The 22,784-nt window shown below is 32.9% G+C and overlaps 2 protein-coding genes across 3 annotated transcripts in view; both read right to left on the bottom strand.

The window, feature by feature from the left end:
* LOC133197747 (uncharacterized) overlaps positions 1-22,784 on the bottom strand; it is a 28,081-nt gene that overhangs the window by 1,672 nt on the left and 3,625 nt on the right. Inside the window, exon 1 of one of the 2 annotated variants that reach the window (XM_061333943.1) lies at positions 630-765. The exons of the other annotated variant lie outside the window; for it this stretch is intronic. Coding sequence (XP_061189927.1) covers positions 630-751 — 122 coding nt within the window. The 5' untranslated portion in view covers positions 752-765. Of the gene's footprint in view, positions 1-629; positions 766-22,784 lie in introns of those variants that run through there. 2 annotated transcript variants of the gene reach the window in all.
* Positions 14,471-18,106, bottom strand: LOC133196755 (uncharacterized). Its single transcript, XM_061332616.1, has 4 exons — positions 17,939-18,106; positions 17,097-17,281; positions 16,467-16,602; positions 14,471-15,061 (listed from the first exon to the last, which is right to left on the bottom strand). The coding sequence occupies exons 1-4, from the start codon at positions 18,058-18,060 to the stop codon at positions 14,827-14,829; spliced, it is 678 nt and encodes a 225-aa protein (XP_061188600.1). The 5' UTR covers positions 18,061-18,106; the 3' UTR covers positions 14,471-14,826.

Below are 22,784 nucleotides of genomic sequence, written 5' to 3' on the forward strand. Positions count from 1 at the left end.
TCATAAAGTAAGATAATTCAAGCAAGCTCAGTTAGGTTTCTGACTAAAATAAAATGAATGGATAATTATTTAATGAAATCCATTTAGCGAATTGGAGTGATTAAGTTTCCAAAATATATTATGGATCTTCTTCGAGCACAGAGATGACGCTCATCAATATGATTTAATAGTCGTTGATTGCAAATTAATGCTTGTACATTGGATTTTTGAAATCTGAACGAGTTTATAAAGGTATAAACTTTGAATTATCATGATTTACGAAAGGTATTATATTGCTCTAAATAACTATAGTAAATACTATTTAATTAATTCTCTATTTACTTATTTATTTATTTATACTTTATTTATTGCAAAACATAAATGGCGTTGGGTGATTAATTAATTTTGCAGTACACAGTGCGAGTATAAAATGGCGGAAAATATTTAAACTTATCAACACATATATTGCTGCACCATACACATTGGCCAAATGAAACGAAGAACGTTCCAGTTTCTCACCTACTGTGTTTTGTGTCCAGTGATTGATTTTAAGCACCCGAATGATTTTAATGTTTAGGTCAAAGAGATTTGAACTTTCGCTTGTTATTCCATATTAATTGCTGCTGTAGTCATTAAAAATCTTTACTTACCTTTCTACCTCATCCAGTGCATTATTGAGCTGACTTAATGTCGTCAAGTTCCAGCGATTTTGCCCATTTTGCATTCTGATAAGGGCACAACCATCGTTGTGAAATTCTACTGTTATACCCATCGTCCGCTTTAAATATTATTCGTGGGTGGAAGATCTGGCCAGTTTAATTTGAGTATTATCAGATTGACCCCATATGTACGTACGTATGGAAGCAGAGAACAACATAAACTCAATGATTTGAGTTAGATGCAACACGACCATCATTGTACAAATAAAACAAGCAAGCGTTGCAAAATTATAATAGTAAAGTTAAGTTTAATTGTTCCAACAAGGCAGGGCAATGGACACACAAACACTCGTTCACATTGATTTTTATCTTCAGATAGATTATTTTTACTATGTCATCAACACAGTTAAAATCCGTCCCATATATAATTAGTTATGTAGGGAAACGGAACTGGTTTCTAAAATATATAGATTGATTGATTGTATGTTCTTTTACTTTCCATTCGAGAATTTTTCACTTTTATAGATACGTCACCATATACCGATGAAGGGCTTCAAGCTTTGACCTTTACTCGGCACTCAGGGCCATTGAGCAGTGAGGGATCTTTATCGTGCCAACGTCTGCCGTGACACAGGGCCTCGGTTTTAAGGTCTCATCCGAAGGACTCGCAACTTTCACTTCAAATTGCCGAGCGAATGGCGAAGGAACAGTTGCTACCCATTTCTTTTTTATCGACTTAGGTCAGTCGCGGCCGAGATTCGAACTCACGACCTCCCTATCACGGAGCGAGCGCTCTACCTACTGAGCAACCGTGAACGGTAGAATATATGGAAAATAGCCACCAAATTATATTAACAAAACATTTCTTGAGCTTGAATTATGAGCCTTCAGACTAAAAATCATTACAAATAAAGGGAAAATTGTATTGTATTTCCTAAACATTAATCATGTTGATATTCGACTCATGTTGACGCTTATCATATTCATGTGTTGACTCTCTGAATTGTTCGCAGTATACGCGTAGATTCGAAATTTCTGGCCCTGCATTGCCAACACACAGAGCAAGTTAAACCGAGTAATAGTTATTAACGCAATTATTTAGAGTAACTCCCCTTTATTGTGCTCACTTACATAGGAGTTTGAAATAGTCCAAATCTCGCAAGATTTTTGGGTACAACGTTTTGAAGGTAAACAATGCCGATGCAGAAGGATGAACAAGCGATAGCTGAAATAATTATGACAATGTTGAATTATATCAATTTCCAAAGGTTGAGTCTGTTAGAAAACAGTTGTTGCAATATATAAGACGAGATAGTTCTTCTCCGTAAGTTTGCGAAATCGCTATCTTCGTCATCACACTGGTGATAATTTAGCTGATCAGCCTCCTCACACAACACTCGTAACTCCTCTTTCTTCTTATTCGAGTGACTTAAGCTCTGTGATCGTAAATAGGTGACAAGTTCTGGTTTCTTTTTACCTTATAAATCCGTATTACCAGCTTCGGTAGCACTGCGCATCTATAGCGACATCATTGTACCCAACCCATAGGCATAACGCGCCTCCAATATGGAAGAGTTACTAAATGACAAGTAATAGCGATAATAACTATTAGGGCAATATCACTTTAACAACATAATTTTCTATCCTAATTCGCTCTCGAGCGCTGTGTTAGTATGGCTAGTCTTTTTTTTTACTGGAATACACATGCTCGACTTCACGGTAGGACGTTCTGGGAATACAACTGTAGATAAACTGTGCCATGTACTGAAAATACATAGGATCTGAAGTTTCGTGTTTTGTTGTCTTACCTGTACATAAATCAATGTACAACAAGTATTAGCTTTCATAAAAAGTTTGTCTGATTTGAAGAAGTTTATTTTTACGCGAAGAATCAAGAAAAAGATAAATAGAGGATTTTCAATGTTTTGTAGCTGGATATGAAATTTATTTGGGACAGGATTTTTATATATATGTATTTTCACGAGTGCGAAGCACGAGTGAAAATATTTTTAAAAAATCCTGTTTCACGACAGTTTCCCAACTACTAAACACTAAATTTTCTCTTTATTACATTTTCTTTGCTTTTCCCTTTGCCTCTTTCTTTTCAAAGGCTGCGACTAGTCGACGTCATAGTTGAGCAGTTGAGACGTCATAGCATTGAAAACATTGTAACGTGGATTTTAGCAACATATTTGGGAAAAAATTGACATTTTCAGTCTTTATCAAGATGGCTTAGTTACTATCTCTATGTTATTACAGACCAGAAATTATTTTTAACTTTCTTTGATACCCTTTCACACTGTGACAGAATATCATTTTGGTATGCTTCTCACTGTGACAGAATATCACTTTTATTCAATAAATGATTCACAGTATTTCATTGTTGAAAATTTAAAAACTTTTTTTTCTATGCTGTATAAGCAATTTTTCCTTCAGTTGATAGTGTCCACCCTAAACTGAAAATTTCTGAATTGCTTCCAATAAAGCTGTTCATGGGTACAATTTAAATCACATACGGTCCCAATTTTGATGCACCAGATGCGCATTTCTACAAATTATGTCTCTTCAGTGATGCTCATGCCGAAACATTGGAAATCTAAAATATTTAAATAAAAAAGACTTGGAAGAGCTGAAAAGGTGCCAAAGACTAGAGCCAAATACGTTGAAGGATTAGAGCTATGCATGAGGGAGATAATCCCTCATTAATACAAAGATATAACCAGTGCTTTTGAAAGAAAAAGTTACAACACTTAAAAATCTTAACATTAATTGGTGAACAATTTTGATTATTAAACCTTTTACGTTCGTATCGGTCAAATCTGATCATGACCGGTAAGCCACTTTTTTCTCATAGGTTGCTCAAAAAATTACTAGTTTCGCTTAGAATTAACGGATTTCAATAAATCAGGTACCATTTTAATTATAAGACTCTGTAAAATTTAATTATATACAAACCAATTATGAAATGTAAATATTCAATGCCTTAATTAACGGTTAATTCTGACTACACTGCAAGAAAAAAACTCAGAAATTATGATTTTCATTCATGTGCGTTTTCTGCAACATTCCTCGTCGTTTTAAAAAAACGGAGGTAATGCTTCGAAATAAAACCTATCCCCTAAAAATCAGGACACTTTAAAAAAACTATTCATATAATTTTTTTTACAGATATAGAATGAAAAAGTTGAAAATTCCTGGGTTTGATGCAGTAGTCAAACTGGTTTTGAGGTAAAACATTAACAGTCGACGATAAAAAGATACACAAATTCTGATACATTTACATCTGTTTCATATTTAGGTATTTTACTAGAAAAAGACGTTAATGGTAAACTAACAACAAAGCTTTTTATGATAAACGTGATGACTTTTCAATCGTCAACTTCCCTTACCTATGTAGCAATATACCCTTTTCATTTGCATATGGGGTTTATGTCTCTCAGTTGATTCGATTCGTAAGAGCATGCTCTTGGTATGAACAATTTCTAAAACGAGGCAAGCTATTGACAAACAAGTTGATGAAACAAGAATATCAATGGTTTCGTTTAAACATGAATATCAATGGTCTCGTTTAAAGTCATCTTTTGGCAAGTTTTACGGTCGATACAATGACCTTGTCAGCACATTAACCTATCATTAAGTCAAATGCTGACTGACGTTTATCATACTAATTGTTAGGCTATTATCTATACACTGAACTGTCTACGAATTTTTCCGGCTTTTTCCCGATCATGACAAAAAACACTTGGCGGGTTTGACCGGTCGACAGGGGATGCTCACTCTTCCCTGGCACCTGATCCCTACTCTAAATTTTGAGGTCCATGTTTGCTCTGCTCAAAATTTGTATCGTTTCATTGGACATTTGAGATTGAATACTGTGCATTGTCTTCATATTTCATCGACAAAAAGTAAAAGCGTAATTAGTCGGTACCATTTTGGGCTTATAGTGATATTTGGTAATGTATATCCCTAACTAGTTAGAAAATGTATGATAGCATCAAATCCGTTGTGGCTTCCATGCTGGAGACAGAGTTATTACCCTTAATTTGTTCAAGTTTGATATATTGTGCTTAATACATTTGCAACCCGAAGGTATTTGTTACACAGTCGCCAACCGTGATATAAGGTTTGACTAGACTGTGAAATTAGTCATAGATATGAGAATGACCATATTAAAAGAATACAAACTGAGTTAATGGCCCTGATTCTAACAAAAATTGCATATTTTTTTTTCATTTTTATTCAACCATTACGTCATAAATCTTTATAAAGTCGAACAAATTACTTATCAAACTCATATATACATACATATATATTGAGGCAAATGACTGCACACACACATGTGTTGCTCAATTTTTGATGTCCAAAATGTAAAATAAATTACCTTCCTTAATTATCATATAGATAAAACATTTTGCATAGAGGCTCTACTCGAGACATGAATTGACATATTCACAATATCATCATTATTATAACCAGTAATTTTCATTTTCAATGTCCTCTGTGTTTTTATCCTCATTGAGTTCATCTTCTTATTCGTGAAGTGATTCTCGATTGTGGTTTTCAGAGTTGTGTGCATCGTATTCCGGTAGCAATCAAAAGCAAAAACATTGTTTACAGTGGCTTTTGAAAAGTTCTGAGAATGGTTTGATTAAATATTAACCATTTAAATTAATTAATTAATTAATGAGTTTGATACCATTAAAAAAAGCAGGAAAATATGCACTTAATGTGATGTCTCTTTAATTTTTTATGACTTTATAACTCCAAACAACACGTTAGAATTTCATGTGTTTAGTATTCTGGAAAGTCCCATTTTTTGTCCACACGAGAACATGGGAGCATCGGAATAGGGCTATCAAAGGCTTTTTAGAAAAGATTTTTCAAAGAAAATATGCATGGTACGAGAGTAAGACTGTTAAATTGTACTGTAAAGCAGCAGTTCCATATTTCATTTTATGATTGGTTAATAAGCAAGGTCTATGACCCGTTACCTTATATTAGACATACCTAGAAGATTTTTATTCGTTAAGGTAGAGATTTCCAAAAATATTTCATTCGTACGTTGATTCGATTTACCCGTCTGAACTCGAAATAAAAGATGACACATCTGTTTCATGTTTGGATATATTACTAGAAAAAGACGATAATTGTAACCTAACAACGAATTAAAATTTTATGATAAACATGATGACTTCAACTTTTCTATCGTCAACTTCCCTTACTTATGTAGCAGTATACCCTTATTGCCTGCATTTTGGAGTTATTTCTCCCAATTGATTCGTTACGCAAGAGAGTGTTCTACGTAAGAACAATTTCCAAAACGAGGCAAGCTATTGACATACAAGTTTATGAAACAAAGGTATCAACAATCTCGTTTAAGAGGGCTGGGTGATTGTGGCCATTTTCAGACTATATTGAACTCCTTTAGAAGAAGAGCTCCATATAAAGATATACAAAAATGATCAAATTTTAAAACTAAAATGTATGAAATTTTTGTTTGCCAAATGATAGTTGACAGCTTAAGATATCATATCTAAAAAATTAAGTTATATCTGATGGTTAATTTGTTGACCCCCCAGCCTCCTTAAAGTCAATATTTCCAGATTCTATGGTCGAAACAATGACCTTGTCAGCAAATACTATCTTTCATTAAGTCGAATGCTGACAAGATCATTGTATCGACCATAAAACAAACGAAATGATGGCTTTAAACGAGATTGTTGATATTCTTCTTTCATCAACTTGTTTGTCAATAACCTTCCTCGTTTTAGAAATTGTTCATACGTAGAGCATGCTCTTCGAATCAACTGAGTACTTCTATGTACAATAAGAATGTTTCTTTAACAAAATAATCTTGCAAATGACCAATGGCAAGGTGAGTAAATATATTTGTATGGAAAAAGCAGCTGTCAATGATGTCATAAACCCTGGGATGGGATTTAAAAAAAAGATTTGTGGAAAGATTCACACTTAAGTATAAATAAATCCTTAGCGAAGAAAAATTTTTTAAGCCATATTCATATAAATTCTAAGTGCAATTCTTAGCTAACTTTATTTCTGAGAAAATTAGAGTACGTAACATAATTCACCCTAACAACACATACAATGTACCGAACAAACGATGCACTCTTTTGTAATGGAGGTATTTAGTTCCATATGTATTACATCACAACTGATAAGTATAGCTATGTCATCAACATTGCTCATTTGTATAATACAAGTTGATAAATATCTCAAAGTCAAAAAGAGTTCCTAGTTAGATGTTATAGAATGGTTTTTAATGAAAGATTATGATTTCTTCTGTGCACCATTGTTTTTATTTGTATGAAGAAAACTTAAGTATTTCTTATCTACTTAAGACACCTCCTGAGGACACTTAACTTTAATACTTAAGCACTAAATATTTTTATGAATAACACTTAAATATTTTTACCAAATTTAAGTAATACCTAGGGAACTTAAGTAAAAAATATATAAATTAAGTGATTTTTTAAACTTAAGAATATACTAAGAAGTTGATGAATCCCCGCCCTGGAGTCTAATTAATCATGGGGAATGGGGTATATAGAGTTGAAAAGTCATGTTTTTATGTTATTGATTATTGTAAAATTTTGTGAGATTAAATTTTCTAATCTTTCTTGGAATTTTTAAGTATCCACATCTAATTTACACCACTTCCCGAATATATTGCTGTACAGTACTCCTTAAGTTTTTCCTTCACTGCTGTTAATATTTTATTTAGGAGTAAAGAATGAGGCTTAATTGAACGTTTACTGGAATCTGCTATGTATCTTTGTTAGTAATGGTTGTTATGAAATTTTGGAATCCAGTATAGATATGGTATTTGAATTCATTTTGGTTGTTGGGAATATTTAAAATATTCAAAACTGATATATAATCTTATTTATTTTCCATGAGTTAAGAATTAGCAAAGATATCGAGTTACGGTGGATTACAACTATAAGGGCTCAATTTCGGTTTTTATGAAAAAAAATGGGATACCCTTAATAAACCTCTCCTGAGCTTTGATCCGTCCCGCAAATTGGTTAAACACCTGACAAATTATTGCCAGCAAATTCTGCAACATCGTCCACAATTATCCTGTGATTGTCAACTTTGTCATTTTCTCACAGCAACGTCTTTTCCTTTTTGCCCAATATTAGTGCACGTGTCGATAAGAACATGTTTGACATACTCTTAGACCACCTCAAAAGCGTAGGAGCTCCTGATTATAACTCCATATAATAGACTGTAGTCTATGTAACTATTCTAGGTTATAAACAAAAGTTAACATTTAAATCTTACTTCGCTGAAATTTTGTCTCTTGTTACGTCATTTTTATGAACAGTATGCTAAACACATAATTCTTACATCATTTTTGGAATTATAGCGTAATAATAATTACAAAGTGAAGTATGTGTATATTTTCCTGCTCTTCTCAATTATATCAAACTTATTAACTTCCGTAAAATGGTTAATATCTTATCAAACCAATTCTGAACTTTTCAAATGCCCCTCTTTTTAAAAGTGGATGTGTGTTTCCCGATAAATGACGGAAAAAAAACAGTGTTATTGTAACAATAAATTCATAATTACACAGGGACCCTCGTTTTCATGTTTACTCATTTCGTAAACTTTTAGAACAAAGAACCGAAATGTCACCGTTTACTAGTACACTGTGTTCTAGTTTTACCCTTATTTTCTGCTATCTGTATGTCCCTGCCATAAAATGGCCGGGGCATATAGTGTTACCCTGTTCCGTAATTCTATCATTCAGTCACCATTGACTTTCTGTTCATTATCTCAACAACAATTGCACACATTAAACTTAAATTTGACATAAGGATACGTCATAGGAATACGCAGGACAAGTTGGAATTTAGTAATGGTCCGATGATTTTAAACAGAGTTATCCCTCTTGAACTTAGAAAAAAGGGGGAAATTTTCAGTTTCCGCGCTCTCAGTTTTGTAGGGATGTATGTATATTGAGTTTGGAATTGCATATGCAGGTAAATTATCAGAAAATACAGGCCAAGTTTTATTTTAATTTAGTCGTGGTTCGATGATTTTTGACAGAGTTATCCCGTAAACATAGAAAATAAGAATTTTTCAGTTTCCGCTCTCTAACTTTTGTAGGGATTTATGTATAAGGTTGATATTGCATATGCAGGTATTTTAGCAGAAAATACAGGTCAAGTTCGAATTTGGTCCTGGACCGATTATTTTTGACAGGTACCTCGATTGATTTTTAAAAAAATTAAAAATTCATAATTTCTAATCATTATCTCGGCTTCAAATGTATTTGAAATTTTCGCTGCCTGTGGGGGCATTTGTGGCGTTACGACACAAAATAGTTTGTGAATTAGTGAGTAAAAATGGTAAAATCATTGGATTCTTTATGAAAGTTAATCTGCAGGAAATAATCAGCAGGTTTCATTGAGAACAGAGGAAACCTTCCCTAATTTACAAGATAATACTAATGCAATATTTTTTTTAATTGATGTCAAGATATTTAGTGCTTTTTCTTGTGAAAAAAATGCCTCTAGATGAACAATTGCAAAGACAATCTAGATAATAACAAGTAATTGCCAGGAGCGCCAATACTTGTATAATTAAATCAAGTGCTCTTAAGTTAAATGTTTTAGATTATTTTAGATACATTAAACACTCTTAGAATATATGAGGTATTTTAAATAAATATTCAACATAAAATATTTAGTCTTCCTCTAAAGTAGAAAAAAAGCTATCCTTGTGTGTATACTAGGTTCGATAGGTGTACTTTTGGGAGACTTCGATGGAATCCCGTTTAACAACCTTCTCTTACCAGATGGTACTGTTTAAGAACCAAATGTTACAGAGGAAACAATATTCACGTCTTTCAATAATGCATGTGAGTAATGAATTAGATTTAGACTTGAATGAAATAAAACACTATGTACCAAAATAGTTGTTGTAACTAAAAGTTTGTTCCTGGACTTTTTTCAAAGGGAGAATTGCTAGAGATTCTTTTTTCACTTATCCCTACGGTAAAGCATACTAGGATTATAATAACAATGGCCTCAGAAACTTTTGCCTTGAATTCTGTCATTTGTCATTAATCCCATTACACCAAATGCTAGAGCCCTATGTGACAACAACACAGACTGTTCAGCACCTAGCTGAAACCACCTCTGGAATTTTTCAGAGGTTCATATTTTATACCCTGTTTTCAGATTTATTTTGTTTGCATGTATTTTGAGATCAATCATTGTTCATTATCGTCACCTATTTTAATGACAAATTTAACTCTAAGGAATATACTGATTTCAAAAGAATTCTTGCCTTGCGAAAAACGCAACAGCTTAAAAAGCCTCTGATTGGCAATATCTTCAATCACAGAATCCAGCCTGTATTCTGGTGTTGGAAATTCCTAAGTTCTATCCTTTACCCTTTTCAAATAAACCATATTAAACTTTTAACTGAACACTGTAAAGCTTGGTGCGGATGTGAGGCAGACCTGTTTCTTGACGTAAGGAAAAAAGAAACATTAGTATTGATCTGGAAATAGATTTTTAATAAAATTTATAGAATAGAATTATTGAGAATAAAGAAGAAGGTACAGTTTTAGCTTTATTTTGCCCTAAAAATTTAATACTTTCAAAAAGTTTTGAAACTGGCTTAAACATTTGTTGAGTATATGACAGTGATAAATCAGGAAAAAATATAGCATGAAAGAGTACCATTCTGGAAATATGAAGTCATTAATTTGATGCATTTCTCTATTTTAAACAGAAAAAGCCTCAAAATGACCCATCTCAAGGGTTATTTTCCTTAAGAAAATAGTGTCCACAGCCGTCGCCCACGTTTATTTTCGGAAAGGTTGTGTAAAATTCTTTGAAAAATCACATATCTCAAAATCTTTGTGGGCGATACCTGTGGACAATGCCATCTGAGAGAAAATTCCATTGAAAATTGGTGTCTTCTGCAACTTTTCAAGAAAATACGGGAAAATGCACACGTTTATGACGTCACAATTAGCATTTAGAAGGTCATGTGAGAAAAATGATTTGTATGATCTTTCTGCCTGTAATTTCAATGATTCAGAAATCATGAGTTTTAATTTTTTACATTACTTTCATTTTTAAGAAAAACACAGGGCAAAATTTATATTGAAACCGTACCTTGTTCTTTCATTTTATCATTTTTATTTCTATAAGCATTATTTAACAATGATAGAATAGAAATCGTTAAAAAAGGAATAGAAAATCTCTTGATCTTCTTTAAAACACAAAATATAATTTAAAACTGATAAGTTCTTTATGTTAAAAATAAATGAATAAAAAAAAAAAAAAATTGAAATAAATGTTATCTGAGACTCTCTGATGCGTCGTACTTTTCCCTTTTCTCTCAAACGTACACTGTTAAACATTTTCATTTTTCTAATCCAGCTTAATTTCAACCAATTTTGGTGTATTAGTATATTGTCAATGGATAAATAATAATATGCATAAATATTAAATTATATAATAATCTGCGAGTTTTCATGGTCCCTGACTCCCTTGGGCCTGATGGGAGTGGACAGATAAAGTGTAATATGACCGAAGAAAGCTTTTAAAGAATCTCCTTTACTTATGCACATCTAGAAGACAAACGGTTTGCATTATCATAATCTATATCCCAATTCAAACTTTTACCACAACTGTGTAAACCAAGTCCCCTGGGTCCATGTTTTAGGTCATACGGTGGGTATATTTGGTAACATATTGAACATATATTATATGATCGACATCAGAAGGCAAACTTTTTCTATGATTATAATAAACACGACACTATAAAAAAAAATGTTAGCTCCTGGTTCAAACCACAGAGTTGGACTAAACTGGTGGTATATTGAATATGCATAACTCAAATCTTTACTCATGTTCATCTGTAAGGCAAATGTTGCACAATTACAATGAGTATTTAAACCTTAACGCCTCATGGTCCAGGCATTTGAATCTAGACTGAGGCCATTTGTTATTTCACTGAATTCTAAGCTCCTTTCCTATAGTTTTAAAGTCACCTGTAGCCAGTGCTCAGATACCAGGGTGGGGCTAAGTTGGTCATGTATTGGAATTTATTATAGATTGTGCCTTATCTTCTTTAAACCTGAACATCAAGGAGGCGTTATTCAATCCTCTCAAAACTACATTTATTTGTGAGATGAGAGGTGTAGTTTTGGTGCATTAAATTGGTAATAGATGAAGCCCAGAAGGCTCATTCGAGATTCGAGTTCCGAAATACGAGATTCGAAATTTGAGTTTCGAGATTCAAGATCCAAACTAACCAATCAAAAGGCGGTTTAAGATTCAATTACTCCCCTTTGCTAAGTTTTGACCTTGTAGAAATCGTTTAATATATTCAAACAGAAGAGGTCATTTGATTATATTACAATGCAAGAAAGAATCTTATACGAGTTATCAGAACGAACTTAGAAAAAAATATTGGGTTTTTGGTCTGCAAAATATGCTTAAATTTTTTTATAACTTCTTAAATATTATAATAGAATTATATCAAGAATATCTATGCCGTACTATCTACTTTGTTTACAGGGTTGATGTCAAAATAATAAATTTTGTTAATCGGATTCAAAGAGCAAGGGGCGGGGGGAGGGGGGCGTATTGTAGTCGATGAGAATTATTAGTGTGCAATAAAAGAAGTGACTAGCGATTATTAAATTATAAATAGTAATACGGGTTTCAAAGTGGATATAGTTTGTGACAAGGTATTAGAAAGTGACCAGTGACCAAGTTTTATTGAAACCAAGAGACAGCCCCTTAAGTACGGATGGCTGAAATATACATGCTTAATAAAAGTAATGATTTCTCTTTGTTCAGGCCCGTAGGAAATAATTTAAAAAAATCACTGTAAAGCCAGGGGGTTATCAAGGTTATTAGACGTTATTTTTGAAAGGACACAAGCATTAAGTTGCTGTTTTCTATAGTATATTATATGGGTAAAACATATAAGGGGAATGTGAGGGGGGGGAGGAGGGGTAGAGACACGTGCCCAGGGTCCTATGGCTATGTTGTTTATTTTATTACAACGGTGGACAAATGTTCGGTTATCAACATTCAGTGTCAATCTTGCAATGCATGGGTAAAATAATAATATATTCGATAATTATTTATAAGGAAACCGCTAGGGTCTCGCAAAATACATAACCAATCAATACACAAGTTTCAATACATGATGTAATGGCCATAGAGAAAAAAAGATATAAAAGTATTGATAATGATAAAAAGTTAATTATCTTAACAAAACACACCTTTAGGACTTTGAAAAAATCGTATAGCCTAAAGCAGTACGTATTAAAATTACTTAGTTCATGTATGCCTTTTAGTGTTCGCTTTCCCAATGGTGTATATTCCATAAAGGCGAAAAGGCTGTAGCCTATACACCATTTTCTTGATGTAAAAACATATTATTTATACATGTATTTGGTTGAAAAATGGGGTAAAGTTGATCATAAATCTTATTAATTACCAGTTACTAGAATATTTTTATCAAATGCAATAAAAGTATTTTTAGCTATCCACACTTTTATGCCTATCCAATTTTTACAGTGCAGTACAGTACACAACTTTTGATTTTTATAGCTGGTTAAGTCTAAAATTGAAATGTTACCTTGAAGTCGATATCAGACTATTAAGAAATTAAATGATAACAACAGGAGTCTACAATTAGGACAGGGAATAGAAATTAGGAAAAATGTTTGGGTTAGTAGGAAGTCAAACATAAAAAATTTTAAAAATTATATTTAGATTATTCAGTAAAGAAGTTTCCATAATTTCCAAGTACTGTGTAAGCCTAGGATTTTAAAATTTCTCAATTTTATTAAGAGTGGTCACGAAGATTTTAATTTCTGTATCATAAAAATATGTTTAAATGATTTATAATTATATTCACTTGAAAAATGACAATGATAGATGTCTCCAAGATCGCAGAAAGTGGTCCTCCGACCCCCCCCCCCTCACCCTTCTATTGAAAGGGGGCGACTCCCTCCTTGCCTATCCGCAACTCGGCAATGATGCGCATTAGGTGAAATCTGTGACTTCACATTAGCCTACACATTAGCAGAAGGGAATATACACCACTGTTTCCCAATAGGAGAAATACATAAAAATAAGTTTTCAATTACTTATCTTGGTCTAAGGCTTTGAATACTTGAATTAATTAAAAATTATATGTACAATACAGACTGGAATTTATTTTATTCCATATCAAATAGTAGATCAGTTTAACTGCACAAATGCATCCCTTAAAGGTAATGAAAATTATCCTTAATTAAATTACTGTGCAGTGTAAAGACGATCCTTAGTATTTCATATCAATAATAATTTTCTCCCTCATCCATTTGCTAATTAAATAATTTATCGGCCTACTAAGTTTGCAATTCATCTTTAAGACCATATAATATTCAATAGATGTATCTATTGTTTTGCTTAATGAGTAAAATAAGATTATATATATATATTTTTCAAAACAGTTACCCAAAATTCATTTTTATTTTGTTTTGATACATATAACATTTTTTCTTGCATTGTTATTCAAGCAAATGACCCACTTGTTATCAATATATTCAGTGATTTCTTGATAGTAAAAACTTAATAAAGGGAAGCAATCAAATATTGAATCCGCCTTTTGATTGGTTAATTTGGATCTTGAATCTCGAATCTCGAATTTCGAATCTTGTATTTCGAAACTCGAATCTCGAATGAGCCTTCTGGGCTTTCGTAGATTGAATAACAAATTAACTTTTTTATTATTATTACAATATCATTAAACTGTTAAAATAAATAAATTTAATCACTTTCACAGCGACATCCCCCTCTCTCAGGTTTTCTATTGATAAAGTCATGTGACCAATTATAAACATTATGACTGAACATTAAGGAGTTAGAACAATCTAATATTTATAAATTTGTGTCAAGTGGAGATAGAACAAACTATCAATGTTAATATATCTTCTCATTTTTGTTCAAAGAAAAGAAAAAAATATTCATAGGTATATAGATCTCAACAAGACGATACCAGTGATATGCATAACTCGTGTTTGATCATTTTGGTTTTTAGAAGATTTCAATTCTCAGCCGACATACTGTTAAATACAATGTTTTTATCAAAATCTGACTAGTGCATTTTAAATTTTGGAAAGAAATACGATTCCTCAAAGTTTAGATACACCGATTGTTCGTGGAATCATGTCTTTCTTCATGTTCTGCAAGTCTATCCGCTGTATTATGTTGTTACCAAGAGCCCTGAAGCCAATTGATTTACTTTCAGATATCAAATTTGATTCTTTTTCAATTCCATCTACAATCTTTAGATTGAGAGCTTCGGGGCCTGTAAATCGTTTAGCATAAATGACCGATTCTCGTAAAGCCTCTATGTTGAGTTTGCGTCTGAAAAGAAATAAATTGATTTAAGGAAAACCATACCATTTTCCCGAAAATTATTTGTCATATTCATATGTGAATATATAATTTTTCTTTTACAAAGAAACAGTATATATTTTGTGCAAGGACAACGACTATACTGGTAGTTTTACTGATAGTTATTCGGGGGTATATAGTTTTTGCCCTGTCCGTACGTCTGTCTGTTTGTCCGCAAAAACTTTAACCTTGCCCATAACTTTTGATTGGTTGGAAAGTTATGGCTTTCATATTTCACATGTGTATTCCTTGTGACAAGACCTTTTTTTGGGTACCACGATATTTGATCTTTTGACCTTGACCTTGGAGTCTGAACCAGTTTTGCAAAATTTTACCAAACCTTAACCATTGCTTTAACTTTTGAACAATTGGGGCTAGGACTTTTATACTTCACATGTGTACTCCTTGTGACAAGACCTTCCTTTGCATACCAACAACTTTGACCTTCTGACCTTGACCTTGGAATTTGACCTACTTTTGAAAAACTTTAACCTTGGCCATAACTTTTGAACGGCTGGTGCTACGGCTTTCATACTTCACAGCTGTAATTCTTGTGACAAGACCTTTCTTTGGATTCCAACAACTTTGATCCTTTGACCTTGGAGTTTGACCTACTTTTGGAAAACTTTAACATTGGCCATAACTTTTGAACATGTGGTGCTAGGGCTTTCATACTTCACATGTGTATTCCCTGTGACAAGCCCTTTCTTTGGATACCACCAACTTTAACCCTTTGACATTGACCTTGGAGTTTGACCTACTTTTGGAAAACTTTAACCTAGGCCATGACTTTTGAACGGTTGGTGCTAGAGCTTTCATACTTCACATATGTAATCCTTGTGAGAAGACCTTTCTTTGGATACCAACAACTTGGATCCTTTGTCCTTGACCTTGGAGTTTGACCTACTTTTGGAAAGCTCTAACCTTGGTCAGAACTTTTGAAAGATTGGTGCTTCGGCTTTCAAATTTCAGCCGTATATTTCTTGGGAGAAGGCCTTTCGGTGGGTACCATTAATTTTGACAATTTGACCTTGACCTTGATGTTTGACATATTATTGAAACAACTTTAGCCTTTTCCATATCTATTCAATGGTTGCTGCTAGGGCTTTCATATTTCACAGGTTTATTCCTCGAAATCTTACTTTTGGTATCAAGATATTTGATTTGCATTTGAGAAAGTTTAACCTTTGCTATAAGTTACCATACGGGGGCATCAGTGTTTCGCAAATACATCTTGTTTTTCTTTATTCTGATTTTTCTTTAAATAAAATCTCGCACGACATACCTTTTTCTGTGTTGAGAGTAACAAAGACAAAAGGTCATCCAATATCATGTAATTTAGAAGCGAAAACTGTTAAAATGGAGTGAAACGTACTCTAATATTTCCTTGAGTGAATCTGTTATGCGAACGCTTATCAAAGTTTCATTCCAGGAAATCCACCCGCGATCAGACCGCATCACCCTGTAATCATGGCACAATGCCAGAAAAGCTCCACCACCGAAACAATGTCCTGGAAAAAAATTATAACAAACTGACAAAACATATTTTTCAATTTCATTTATATAACTAACATTTTTATGCGTCAAATATAATATTTCTTGTGTTCAGGAATCCTGAGGGAAACTTAAAAAATGCTGATTATTTATATTATTATAGTTACATTTACAGAACACATTCTCCAATTAAGACACATTTCAAAGCAATTTTGATTGTTTGTTTGTCTTGTTAGAAAAATAGTATTGATTATATGTATGCATGCTTGAAAGAAATATTGGTGATTTTCTGTAATAGAAGTAGAATACGAATATGCAAACAGCAAATGTATACAAACTTTGGGAGTATTTAGTCTAAAATTACCGGGATAATGTAAATATCGGGAATATTTTGCAGAACATTTTTTCTGCGCAATAATTGGTATGAAATTTTAGCTTCATTATTTAAGAAGTACTACAAACATACAAGGGAAACACACAAAAAGGAAGGACAGAACTCCCCTATTCTAACCATTTATGGCTGCCACAGTGGGTATTGGAAAGTGCATGACTCTCCAGAGAGTATCCAGCAGAACCGTGAAGAACTGTCTACCAGCATCACTAGATCTTCCAGTAGAGTTCAGCCAGTCCAGGTCAATGCCGTTACTGTAAAATTTACCCTCCCCCGTGGTTACTAATATCGAGGCAGATTTGTTCCTGTAATTATAAGGTATAATTCAAAAAGTAAGGGTATATCATAAAGTAAGATAATTCAAGCAAGCTCAGTTAGGTTTCTGACTAAAATAAAATGAATGGATAATTATTTAATGAAATCCATTTAGCGAATTGGAGTGATTTAGTTTTCAAAATATATTATGGATCTTCTTCGAGCACAGAGATGACGCTCATCAATATGATTTAATAGTCGTTGATTGCAAATTAATGCTTGTACATTGAATTTTTGAAATTTAAACAAGTTTATGAAAGTATCATGATTCTCGAAAGGTATTATATTGCTGTAAATAGCTACAGTAAAAACTATTTATTTAATTATTTATTTATTTATACTTTATTTATTGCAAAACGTAAATGGCGTTGGATGATTAATTAATTTTGCAGTACACATCACGAGTATAAAATGGCGGAAAATATTTAAACTTATTAACACTTATATATTGCTGCACCATAGACATTGGCCAAATGAAAACGAGAACGTTCCAGTTTCTAACTTATACTGTGATTGTGTCCAGTGTTTGATTCTAAGCACCCGAATGATTTAAATTTTTGGCTAAAGATATTATTCTATAATAAGCCGATTTTTCACTTGTTATCCCATATTAATTGCTGCAATAGTCATTCAAAATCTTTACATACCTTTCTACCTCATCCAGTGCATTATTGAGCTGACTCAATGTCGTCAAGTTCCAACGATTTTGCCCATTTTGCATTCTGATAAGGGCACAACCATCGTTGTGAAATTCTACTGTTATACCCATCGTCCACTTTCAATATTATACGTGGGTGGAGGATTTGGTCAGTTTATTTTGAATACCGATGTACGTATGGAAGCAGAGTATAACATAAATTCGATGATTTGAGTTAGATGCAACACGACCATCATTGTACAAATAACACCAACAAGCGTTGCAAAATTATAATTGAAAAGTTAAGTTTAATTGTTCCAACAAGGCAGGGCAATTGACACACGAACACACGTTCACATTGAGTTTTATCTTCAGATAGATTATTTTTACTATGTCATCAACACAGGTAAAACCCGTCCCATATATAATTAGTTATGTAGGGAAACGGAACTGGTCCCATTCGAGAATTTTTCAATGATATAGAGACGTCACCATGTATCGGTGAAGGGCTTCAAATTTTGACCTTTACTCGGCACTCAGGGCCTTTGAGCAGTGAGGGATCTTTGTCGTGCCAACGTCTGCCGTGACACGGGGCCTCGGTTTTTAAGGTCTCATCCGAAGGACTCGCAACTTTCACTTCAAAGTGCCGAGCGCATAGCGAAGGAACAGTTGCTACCCATTTCTTTTTTATCCACTTAGGTCAGTCTCGGCCGAGATTCGAACTCACGACCTCCCGATCACGGAGCGAGCGCTCTACCGACTGAGCTACCGCGAACGGTAGAATATATGGAAAATAGCCACCAAATTATATTAACAAAACATTCTTGAGCTTGAATTGTGTGCCTTCCGACCAAAAAACATTACAAAGAAAGGGAAAATTCGACATATATGTATTTTCTAAACGTTAGCCATGTTGATATTCGACTCATGTTGACGCTTATCATATTCACGTGTTAACTCTCTGAATTTTTCGCTGTAAACGAGTAGATTCGAATTTTCTGGCCCTGCATTGCCAACACACGGAACAAGTTTAACCGAGTAATTAGGACAATATCACTTAAACAACAGAATTTTCTATCCTGTTTCGTTCTCAAGCGCTATGTTAGCATGGTTAGTCTTTTTTTTACTGGAATGCACATCCTCGACTTCACGGTAGGACATTCTGGGAATAAAACTGTAGACAAATTGTGCCATGTACTGTAAATACATAGGATCTGAAGTTTCGTGTTTTGTTGTCTAACCTGTACATAATTAAATGTACAACAAGTATTAGCTTTCCTAAAAAAATTGTCTGACTTGAAGAAGTTTATTTTTACGGGAAGAATCACGAAAAAGATAAAAACTTTTTTCTATGCTCTATAAGGAATTTTTCATTGATAGTGTCCACCCTAAAGTGAAAATTTCTGATATTCTTCCAATAAACCTGTTCATGGATACAAAGATATAACCGGTGCTTTTGAAAGAAGAAGTTACAACACATAAAAATCTTAACATCAATTGGTAAACAATTTTGATAATTAAATCTTTCACGTTCGTACCGGTCAAATTTGATCACGACCGGTAGGACACTTTTTTTCTAATAGATTGCTCAAAAAAATTAATAGTTTCGTTTAGAATTAACGGTTTTCAATAAGTCAGGAACAATTTTAATCGTAAGACACTGTAGCATTTAATAACATGCAAAACAATTATGAAATGTAAATATTTAATGCCTTAATTAACGATTAACTCTGACTAGACTGCGAGAAAAAAAATTCGGAAAATATGATCTTCATTTATGTGCGTTTTCTGCAACTTTTCCAGATTCTATGGTCGATACAATGACCTTGTCAGCAAATACAATCTATCATTAAGTCGAATGCTGACAAGATCATTGTATCGACCATAGAACATAGGAAATGATGACTTTAAAATAGATTGTTGATATTCTTGTTTCATCAACTTGTGTGTCAATAACTAACCTCGTTTTAGAAATTGTATATACGTAGAGCATGCTCTTGCGTATCCAATCAACTGAGTACTTGTGTGTACAATCAGAATGTTTTTTTAACAAAATAATTTTGCAAATGACCAATGACAAAGAAAGTAAATATATTTGTATTGAAAAAGCAGCTGTCAATGATGTCAAAAAGCCTGAGCTGGGATTAAAAAAAAAATTGTGGAAAGATGCACACTTCGGTATAAATAAATTCTTAGCAAAGAAAAAAATTCTTAAGTCATATTCATATAAATTCTAAGTGCAATTCTTAGTTAACTTTAATTCTGAGAAAATTAGAGCATGTAAGATAAGTCACCCTAACAACACATACAATTTACCGAACAACCAATAAACTCTTTTGTAATGGAGGTATTTAGTTCCATATGTATTACATCACAACTGATAAGTATAGCTATGTCATCAACATTGCTCATTTGTTTAATACCAGTTTATAAATATCTCAAAGTCAAAACGAGTTCCTAGTTAGATGTTATAGAATGGTTTCCAAATAAAAGATTATGATTTTTTCTGTGCACCATTGTTTTTTATTTGTACGAAGAAAACTTAAGTATTTCTTATCTACTTAAGACACCTCCTGAGGACACATAAATTTAAGTCAATACTTAAGCACTAAATATGTGTATTTCTACCAAATTTAAGTAATACTTAGGGAACTTAAGTAAAAAATATATAAATTAAGTGATTTTTTAAACTTAAGAATATACTAAGAAGATTATGAATCCCCGTTCTGGCCTTTAATTAATCATGGGGAATGGAGTATATAGCGTTGAAAAGTGGTAAGTTTTTATGTTATTGATTTTTGTAAAATTTTGTGAGATTAAATTTTCTAAAGATTTCTTGGAGTTTTTAAGTATCCTCATCTGATTTACACAACTTTTCGAATAGATTGCTGCACAGTACTCCTTATGTCTATCCTTCACTGCTGTTAATATTTTAATGAGGAGTAAAGAATGAGGCTTAGTTGAACGTTTACTGGAATCTGCTATGTATCTTTGTTTGTAAAGATTTTTATGAAATTTCGGAATCCAGTATAGACATGGTATTTGAATTCATTTTGGTTGTTGGGAATATTAAAAATATTCAAAACTGATATATAATCTTATCTATTTTCCATGAGTTAAGAATTAGCAAAGATATCGAGTTACGGTGGATTACAACTATAAGGGCTCAATTTCGGTTTTTATGGGAAAAAAATGGATACCCTTAGCTAAATCTCTCCTAAGCTTTAATCCTTCCCGCAAATTGGTTAACACACCTGACAAATTATTGCCAGCAAATTCTGCAACATCGTCCACAATTATCCTGTTATTGTCAACTTTGTCATTTCTTTTCTTTTTTGCCCAATATTAGTGCACGTGTCGATAAGAACATGCCATGTTTGACACACTCTTAGACCACCCCAAAAGTGTAGGAGCTCCGGATTATATCTCCATATGATAGACTGTAGTCTATGCAACTATTCTAGGTAATAAACAAAAGTTGACTTTTAAATTTGACTTCGCTGAAATTTTGTTTCATGTTACGTCATTTTTATGAACAGTATGCTAAACAAACAATTCTGACATCAATTTTGGATTTATAACGTAATAATAATTACAAAGTGAAGTCACAATATGTGTATATCTTCCTGCTCTTCTCAATTATATCAAACTTATTAACTTCCGTAAAATAGTTAATATCTAAGCAAACCAATTCTGAACTTTTCAAATGCCGCCCTTTAAAAAGTGGATGTGTGTTTCCCGATAAATGTTGGGAAAAAACAATGTTATTGTAACAATAAATTCTTAATTACACAGTGACCTTCGTTTTCATGTTTACTCATTTCGTAAAGAATCGAAATGTCACCGTTTACTAGAATACGTGTTATAGTTTTACCTTATTTTCTGCTATTTGTTTGTCCCTGCCATAAAATGACCGGGCATATAGTGTTACTCTGTTCCGTAATCCTGTCATTTCGTCACCATGAGTAATGAATTAGATTTAGACTTGAATGAATTAGAACACTATTTACCAAAGTAGTTGTTGTAACTAAAAGTTTGTTCCTGGACTTTTTTCAAAGGGAGAATTGCTAGAGATTCTTTTTTCACATATCCCTACAGTAAAACATACCAGGATTATAATAACGATGGCCCCAGAAACTTTTGCCTTGAATTTTGTCTTTGTCGTTAATTCCATTACACCAAATGCTAGCGCCCTATGTGGCAACAACACAGACTGTTTGTTTGACTCACAAGCGCCTAGCTGATTCCACCTCTGGAATTTTTCAGAGGTTCATATTTTAGGCCCTGTTTTCAGATTTGTCTTGTTTGCATGTATTTTGAGATCAATCATTGTTCATTATCGTCATCTATTTCAATGACAAATTTAACTCTGAGGAATATACTGATTTCATGAGAATTCTTGCCGTCCGAAAAACACGACAGCTTAAAAAGCCTCTGATTGGCAATATCTGCAATCACAGAATCCAGCCTGTATTCTGGTGTTGGAAATTCCTAAGTCCTACCCTTTACCCTTTTCATATAGACCATATTAAACTTTTAACTGAACACTGTAAAGCTTGGTGCGGATGTGAGGCAGACCTGTTTCTTGACGTAAGGAAAAAGAGATTCAAAAGAAACATCAGTATTGATCTGGAAATAGTAAAGAAAGGATTTTTTTTAATATAATTTATAGAATCATTGAGAATAAATTTCATTTTATCATTTTTTATTTCTATAAGCATTATTTAACAATAATAGAATAGAAATCGTTAAAAAAAGGAAAAGAAAATCTCTTGATCTTCTTTAAAAAACAAAATATAATTTAAAACTGATAAGCTCTCTGTATGTTCAAAATGATGAATAAGTAAAACAAAAAA

Source organism: Saccostrea echinata, unplaced genomic scaffold (assembly GCF_033153115.1).
Source record: "Saccostrea echinata isolate AGI-Se365-2 ecotype Australia unplaced genomic scaffold, CSIRO_AGI_Sech_v1 ptg000030l, whole genome shotgun sequence".
Taxonomy (NCBI): domain Eukaryota; kingdom Metazoa; phylum Mollusca; class Bivalvia; order Ostreida; family Ostreidae; genus Saccostrea; species Saccostrea echinata.

Excerpts from the sequence above, each read along its gene's own strand:
- LOC133196755 (XM_061332616.1), bottom strand. The coding sequence starts at position 18,060 with ATGGGTATAACAGTAGAATTTCACAACGATGGTTGTGCCCTTATCAGA. Across the intron at positions 17,282-17,938 it reads GCACTGGATGAGGTAGAAAG|GAACAAATCTGCCTCGATAT; the intron begins GTATGTAAAGAT and ends TTATAATTACAG. Across the intron at positions 15,062-16,466 it reads TCACTCAAGGAAATATTAGA|ACGCAAACTCAACATAGAGG; the intron begins GTACGTTTCACT and ends ATTTCTTTTCAG.